General features: G+C 38.4%; 1 protein-coding gene across 1 annotated transcript in view; it reads right to left on the bottom strand.

The window, feature by feature from the left end:
• Window positions 1-1,958: 1,958 nt before the first annotated feature.
• Window positions 1,959-8,070, bottom strand: part of ST8SIA6 (ST8 alpha-N-acetyl-neuraminide alpha-2,8-sialyltransferase 6) — a 148,274-nt gene continuing 142,162 nt past the window's right edge. Inside the window, exons 7-8 of the mRNA XM_039245887.1 lie at window positions 7,346-7,438; window positions 1,959-5,531 (exon numbers count right to left, since the gene is read on the bottom strand). Of these exons, the coding sequence (XP_039101818.1) occupies window positions 5,063-5,531; window positions 7,346-7,438 (562 nt within the window). The 3' untranslated portion in view covers window positions 1,959-5,062. The remainder of the gene's footprint in view (window positions 5,532-7,345; window positions 7,439-8,070) is intronic.

The raw sequence follows: 8,070 nt of genomic DNA, 5'->3' as shown, positions 1-8,070 counted from the left end.
ACTGGAAAAGAAAATATTAGTCAAGTGGAAGATACAGGAATACAAACTATCCAAAAGGAAAGGCCCAAAAAATAAATTATAAAAAAGGAAGAATGAACAGATCAGATGAGGTCAGATCAGATCAGGTCAGATCAGATCAGATAAAATAAGCAAGATAAATATCCCTGTCCATCCATCTTCAGGAAAAGTAATGGTGACTTTTACTATGGAGTTAGCCTTCTTGAAGCCATATTCAAATAGGAAACCGTGAACTTACCCAGAGGATTGTTTTAAATCTAAGATAAAGCCAAGAAGGCGCCTGGGTGGTTCAGTTGGTTGAGTGTCTGACTTCGGCTCTGGTCATGATCTCACAGTTCATGCGTTCGAGCCCTACATCAGGCTTGCTACTTTCAGCTCACAGCCCACTTCATAACTACTGTTTATCTCTCTCTCTGTCCCTCAAAAAATTTTTAATGTTTCTTTTTGAGAGACAGAGCATGAGTAGGGGATGGGCAAAGAGAGAGGGAGACACAGAATCCGAAGAAGGCTGAGCTGTCAGCACAGAGACTGACATGGGGCTCGAACTCACAGACTAGTAGATCATGACCTGAGCTAAAGTCATGATCGACTGAACCACCTAGGCGCCCCTAAAAAAAATCTTTTTTTTTTAATAAAAAAAAGTAGGGGCGCCCCTGTGGCTTAGTCAGTTACGCGTCCGACTTTTGCTTAGGTAATGATCTCGCGGTTCATGGGTTCGAGCCCCGCGTCGGGCTCTGTGCTGACTGCCAGCTCAGAGCCTGGAGCCCGTTTCAGAGTCTGTGACTCCCTCTCTCTCTGACCCTCCCCTGCTCATGCTGTCTCTCTCTCTCTCCTAGAAATAAATAAAACATTAAAAAAAATAATAAAATAAAATAAAATAAGAAATAGTCTTATTTCTTATTATTAGGTCAAGTGCTTTAGATATTTCAGGAGAATCTCTGAAATTTCTTGTGTTTACTAGCATAACAATGTGTTTTCATGTCATGTTACATAAATCAAATGTTTTGCATGTCATAAATATACTACATTGCATATTAACTATACTTCTAAGGTAGCTATTTAGGATGTAAGCAGATCTGTTATCTACAGGATTTTCCAATTTTCCCCAAACTTCCTGAAATTCATGGAATGATTGAGGGTACATGACATGATATAGTATTGAGCTGGTACATTTTTTGTAAGCAAGAAAAAAACCTAGCCTTAAAGAGGATCTGATTTATGGCTTAATTCAGTATTCTATACATAGAAAGTCCTCAAAAGAAAAAAAAAAGTCCATGGCTGATTACCTGGCTGAGAGCCTGCATATTTACATGCAGAAGGAAATCCTCTTTCGTGAGACTCATGATCTATTTGCCTTTCCCTTTGGTTAGGAGAAAAAAAAAAATCTGAAACATCAAGGATCATTATATTGTGTAATACTTATCTCTATGCAAGTGTGCATGGAGCCCTTTCGAGGGCCCATGCAGCACTACAGACTACATGCTTAAATGAACATTTTTGCCTTACCCTCAGATTTAGATGAAAATTATTTTAGGACCTTGCTATTTGGTTACATTGCCAAGTGACATTAACAAGTAAAAACGGGGATCAAGCACCCTAGTATTTCCCCTAGAAACCGGTGACGTGTGGTATTATGAGCAGAAGTCCCAACTGGAGCTTAGTACTTTCTAGCACCAGTAATCAGGCTTTCTATTTTCAGTGCCCATGCACTTCAAGTTTAAGAGCAAAAGATCAAATCTGATCCATCAACATTTAACCAATGCTCATTATGCCCATAGATTCGTGAGAGTGTCACAGTCCGGCGCGCTGGTTAGTCTATAAATCTATGAGCTGGAGTTGACACTTTTCTTTTGGTTTTGATCTTAGTGTAAAACTTGTAATATTTTGCCATTATAGGGTGAAAAGGACTGTGACTCACGATTTACAATTCACACCGCTGATATGCTGAATCATCAAAATTTCTGTTTTATTGTATTTCAGAAAGCTTAAAAAATTCTATTTTGGCACAAAAGGACACTATTGGCACATCGTAATGGGACACATGGAAGGTTGTCTGTCCTCTGCCGAAGAGGAAATGTTATGATGTGAACGAGGCCTCCCACTGATTTCACAAGTTACAGACCAACTTGGGAAAGACAAACAAAGAATGCACATGTTCTTTTTGATCAAAGACTTTTGGTTAATGAGACCCTAACTGAGCCAGGGTTGTTGCAAAATTTCAACATGCTTTTAGGATGCCAATACAAATATTAATATAACCACAGAAAACCAACTTCAGTTATGTTCACGTAGAAACGTCAACATTTTTCTCCACTTGTCTTTTTTCCTACTGAACTTTTACTGGAACGTAGGTATCATTAGGACGCTGCCTCTTGACCTCACAGTATTGGGGGAGGTCATCTACGGGACATGATTACCTGTTGACCCATGAGATGGAACCCAGCAACTGGAGGCTTCTTATTCCCTCCCCCGTCCCTGGTATGTGCATTCTATTTGTCTTCTCTGCTCCTAGAAGCTTCCCCAAGGAAGAGACAGTGACATGGCATTGAGACCATTTGGACAATTTACATGTCTGACCTCCGTTAAGGCCTCTACATAAGCTTTCAAGTTTAGCGGACAGATGCGGAGATCTACCGGTCTTGGGGCTGCCCAAAACCATCTCATATGCAAGGCCCCTTGCTTATTAAAACTGCCACTTACCAATCTGAGGTGGCCTGCCACTTTCTTTGGTCTCTCCCTGTGTTCTGTGTACAGGGGTCAGTTTCGGACTACACCTAGGAAGCTCCAGAGAAGTCTGCGAGTCAACACCATTTCAAATACTTCCAAAATTTCTATCAGTGACACTGAAGATTCTACTTTGGTATTCTAGAGAAACTTTCCTAAGTTAAAATGGGAAGTTATATGGGGGGGGGGGGGGGGTGGAACTCAAGTCATGTCTGCCCTAATCATATGTAATTTCTATTAAAATAACTTCTTAAGTCTCCGTATTGTATATTTAATGATTTATTTCAGTATATCCTATTACTTTTGCTCATTAATGCTATAGTTCCAGTATCATCAGAAAGAGAAGTTTCTACTCCCCCAGAAAACATTTTGAGGGAAACATTTTACTAACTATACAATTTTAGAGTGTTCTATTTTTTAATAATCCATTGTTAGTAACATGATAGACATTGCTAATCCTGCGAGCAGATTTTTACAACAAATTAAATCCATTAGAAGCAGTAGAAAATAGCTACTTGTTCATCATTGCAAAAAGAAAGATAAATAAATTAGACTTCATGTAACTAAAAGCATGTTCCTTTTGGGAACTATTTATATATGAACTTTTAAGCAATTTATGCAGCTAAAAGGGTTCATCTGCTACAAGATAAATAAAATGTGAACAAAGAAAGGCATAGAAAATGTCAACTACAATGAAAGGAAAGAGGTACTTTACCAAAATAAGCAAGTGATAGCACAGTGTTCTTAAAAGTAACCCTTTAGGAAAACAGCAATCTGGCTAAGGTAAGAATTCAGAATTGTATTTGTAATTAATTCAGCAGGCTGGCAAGTCTGCTCCACTCCCGTTTCTGCCCTCCTTGTAACGGTACAAAAATAAGCAATGTTGAAAATATAAAACATAGCTACTTAGTTAAGTCAATTAAGGTATTCAGCTGATACATAGATGACCTATGTTACCAGGTGTCATCATAATGTAAGGGAGTGGTATAAAAATGGTAATATTCAATACCACTGGAGCTTTGTTTGATGTTTAAATTATGAGTCTTATTTCTCATGTAAATACACACCTTTGCTTATGAAAATTAAGTTTTTGTGAATTTTAATCCTTACAGCTTTCCCATGAAATCCATCCGGTCATTATTATTCCCATTTCACAGATATGGTTTCCCATGCACTATAACCTCCCTTCAAGCGACAGGTTTTGGGGCAAAGGCTGTGATTTGCCTTCAAATATCCTCATTTTGGTGAATCAGAATCAAGGGGATGGACTTTTTCCCCATCATATTCCCTCTACCTAGAATCCTCTTCATTTGTTAAAACCTTACTCATTTTCTAGGCTTCATTCAGAAATTACCTCTTTTCTGAAAGAGATTCCCCTGAGAGATTTAATTATCCCCACCTCTGTTTCTCACAGTCCTTTATTCATAGCTGTCATAGTAACATTTGTCATACCGTATTACACTTGGTCAGACGCATGTCCATTTCTTCCTGAAGGACTTGGTCTTTATGTCCCTCTTACAGACACAGCCTTTCCAGGGTCTGGTATGAAGTAGCTGTTTGATAATTTTTTTAAAAAAAGAAAACTAAATCAAATGTGTGACCCCAGAGATAAGACCATAGGTAAGAAAAACTGGGTACTGTAACTCCTCATGCTCTTGAAATAGATTCTGTCAGTGAAAGAGGAAAAGGCTTATGGGTACAGTCAGGACATTAATATAAATTATAAAGAGTGATTGAAAAATATAGACAAAGGAGGAAAAGCATTGGCCTAAATCCAACCAACACATTATTACCCAAAGAGAAGGATTTCATTGCTGAAGAATCAAGGGTCTGCTGGAAGTCCTTAAACGCACTCTTGAGGACAGGAAGAAGGATGAGAAGGTGATCACCGACAGCCTGGGGAACGAACCCCAGTGAATACTGGTATTTCAGCTCTTCTCTCCAGGAAGTGTCCTCAAAACTGCACGCCTTTCATTATCAGTCTGGTGAAAGTAGAAATGGCCACTAAAGATACCAACAAGGAAACCATCATGGAGTCCCTATGTCACCACGCCAAATCCTTGGCCAAGAGTCTTCATAGATGATCACATTCGCCTGAAGCAAGTTACAAATCACGGTCCCCATTTGACTGGGAGGGAAACTAAAGATCGGAACAGGTGCAGGGGCGGCTGGGGATGCAAGCTTAGTGGGGAAGCTCTGATCAAACCCGGGTTCAGGGCGCTTCCTCTTCTGCCCGGCAACCGCCGCTTTGACTGTTGGGAATCGCTGTTACTCACCTACCTCATGGTAGGAACACGGTTCCCACCTTAAGACCCTAAGCTTAGGTTCTTTCACATTTGTTGAATTGTAATTTGAGGATTCCCTTCAGATGAAGTTGAAGAATTTGTCTGTATTCTTTGGGCATCTCGTGGAAGCCGCGCTTGGGCAGGTTGTTGTCGTAGTAGTGATGGCTGACGGGCGTGTCCTCCACCGTTCGAGAGAAGGGCCAAAACCCGTAGAGCGTCACGTGCTCACACAGTTCCACGGCCACGCTTGTGATCATCAAGCCAGAGGACAGGCGAAACTCGGTCACACCTTCAGTTCTCCAGAAAAGGGCGAGGTTTCTCAGGTACTTGGGATGGAAAAATATAACCTTTTGTCTTGCGTTAGACTCTTTGAGCGTGTTATACACTTTAAAAGAGGCGACGGTGTTGGCCCTGAAAGAAAACGCCGGCAGAAGGAGGAAGGCGTCTCCGTAGGTTGCAATGTCCTCCAGAAATATTTCTTTCTTTTTCTTTAAGTTTCCATACCTGCCAAATTAAAAAAAATCATCATCCTTATAATCTTCCAAGTAGCAGTTTTGGTTACTTAAAGCTGAAGTGACCACTGGCCAGGCAACTGACCTACTTATAAGAGACAAACAATGGACTCAGGGTCCAAGTACAAGTATAAGGAAGCATCCTGTAAGTATCAAGAGATAAGTCTTCATCTCCCCTTTGAAGAGTCCTTAGGCTTTCATTTAGATTTTCTTTCTTTTTTTAATGTTTATTTATTTTTGAGAGAGAGAGATAGAGGGGTAAGTGGGGAAGGGTCAGAGAGAAAGGGAGACACATAATCTGAAACAGGCTCCAGGCTCTGAGCTGTCAGCACAGAGCCCGACGCAGGGTGTGAACTCACTAACCGTGAGATTGTGACCTGAGCCGAAGTCGGATGCTCAACTGACTGAGCCACCCAGGCGCCCCTCATTTATATTTTCTTACCAGGCTATATCCCCACTGGACACACATTTCTTATGTTATTTTAATTTCCAACTTCTGTAATTTTTTTCTCTAAGTTTGCTTTTTGATGCAGAAACACATCTAAATTAATAATGATTGATGTTTTCTCAAATAGCTCACTCTTAAAATGCCTATACGTTAAAAAAAATTCACTGAGCTGTACTCTTGTTTTTAGTGTATCTTTCTGTGCATGTGATCATACAAATTTCCTCTGAAGAACTTAAAATATCTATATTCATACACACACACCACACATGTTAAATTTTCCCTGTGTATTGTGATAGTTCTTTATGTTTGACCTAAATAATACGTTAGTAAATATACTAATCTGTGTGATTGTCTGTGTTTAGAAAATTAACTTCTGGGATACAGATACGATATTTTTTATCTTAAGATATACTAGAACTATCTGAATATATATTTCTATTGTGTATTTTATTAATAATGATTACTGGTCAATTTTGATGAAAACAACAGAGTCAAGCTATGTATGGAGTTTTTATTAACCAGCAACATTTTGTAGTAATTACACTGTAAAAATGAAATATGGAATTATTTTTTGGTAATAAACTATCCAAAGTAAAAACTTTTTTTTTGGCCAAGTTCTCCTATGGCTCACTCTCTGAAGTTCTAAACAAACCGTTTTATCAAGAAATGGTTCCCAAGATAAAAGAGTAATGCTAAAACTCTGAAAGAAAATTCTCAAAAGTAACTTCACCGTTGTAACAAGAAATGAAGAGATAAATGAGTTTTCACTTGATTACTAATGTTCAGCTTATGACATTAGAAGTACAATTAGTCAGGGGACCCGGCTGGCTCAGTCAGTTGAGCATGTGACTCTTGATCTTGGGGGTTGTAAGTTTCAGCCCCACATTGGTATAGAAATTACTTTTAAAAAAAAAGTAAAATCTTTAAAATAAAAATGGTTTCTGGGGCACCTGGGTGGCTCAGTCAGTTAAATATCCAACTTTGGCTCAGGTCATGATCTCACGGTTCACGAATTGAAGCCCACATCAGCTGCTTCGGATTCTGTGTCTCCCTCTCTCTCTCTGCCCCTTCCCCACTCATACTCTGTTTCTTTCTCTTTCAAAAATAAAGAAACATTAAAAAAATTTTAATAGAAAAGATTTCCTTAAAGAAAAAGTACAATTGGTCATACCTCTTATGAGTTATTACCTTGAGAAAAAGTAAAAACATTATGAATATATTCTTATATCTTTTCCCCAAAAGTCACTCCAGCTGCAGTGCAAGTCTGTTTCAGCAACGAGATTAGTGTTCAGACTAAGAAATGTGTTAAACAATGAAACGAACGTTCTCAAACACTTCTGTATCTTGGAGGTACTTACTTGAGTTTTATGATACTGGGATTTACAGTCACAACATTGGTTTTACTGCCGACGTCTTTACTAACATTTCCTGTAATTGGGGGGAGGTTACACCTGAAATTTGAGAACAAAAAAACCCCCATATTTTCAGAATATAACATAAAAAAAAGCACATGCACACATATGATCACTGTTAGCTTACTGGGGAAAATCGTTTCTATCAAGGGGTTCTGAATTGATCTGATTTCTATTTAAAACTATTTAATAAGTATTGAACTCTTTTATTAAAATTATTATTTCTATTGATTATATTCCCACAGCGGTATGATCACCAATTTACAGATTTTAAAAAGCCAAGGCATCGGGACTAAGGTTACAGAGTCTGCCAAAAGCACACACTGTATTAAAAAAAAACAACAAAATCTCCTGATTCTCATATGGACCGTTTTTCTTGTATCAAATTAGGCTGTTAATAAATAAAACTCTAATGTTCCTATAATGATGTTTTCATCTAAATGTTTTCTTCCTCTTTTGAGTACTAATTTGTCTTTAGTACTCAAAACAAATTAAGAATTGTAATTTTGAGAATTATATTCCTTTCACAAAAAGAAGAAGGTTAGTTATGACTCCCCAAGTATTGCTTATAGAATTTCAAGTAGACCATTTCTTCAAAGCTATTACATACAAAGGAAGGATCTCTGAGTGCCTCCTAAGGAAAGCTGTGTAAAGTTGATGTGCTCTGCGGT

This window comes from Hyaena hyaena, unplaced genomic scaffold, assembly GCF_003009895.1.
Source record: "Hyaena hyaena isolate Hyena2069 unplaced genomic scaffold, ASM300989v1 scaffold_277, whole genome shotgun sequence".
NCBI lineage: Eukaryota > Metazoa > Chordata > Mammalia > Carnivora > Hyaenidae > Hyaena > Hyaena hyaena.
This window is presented reverse-complemented; position numbering and strand designations above follow the sequence as displayed.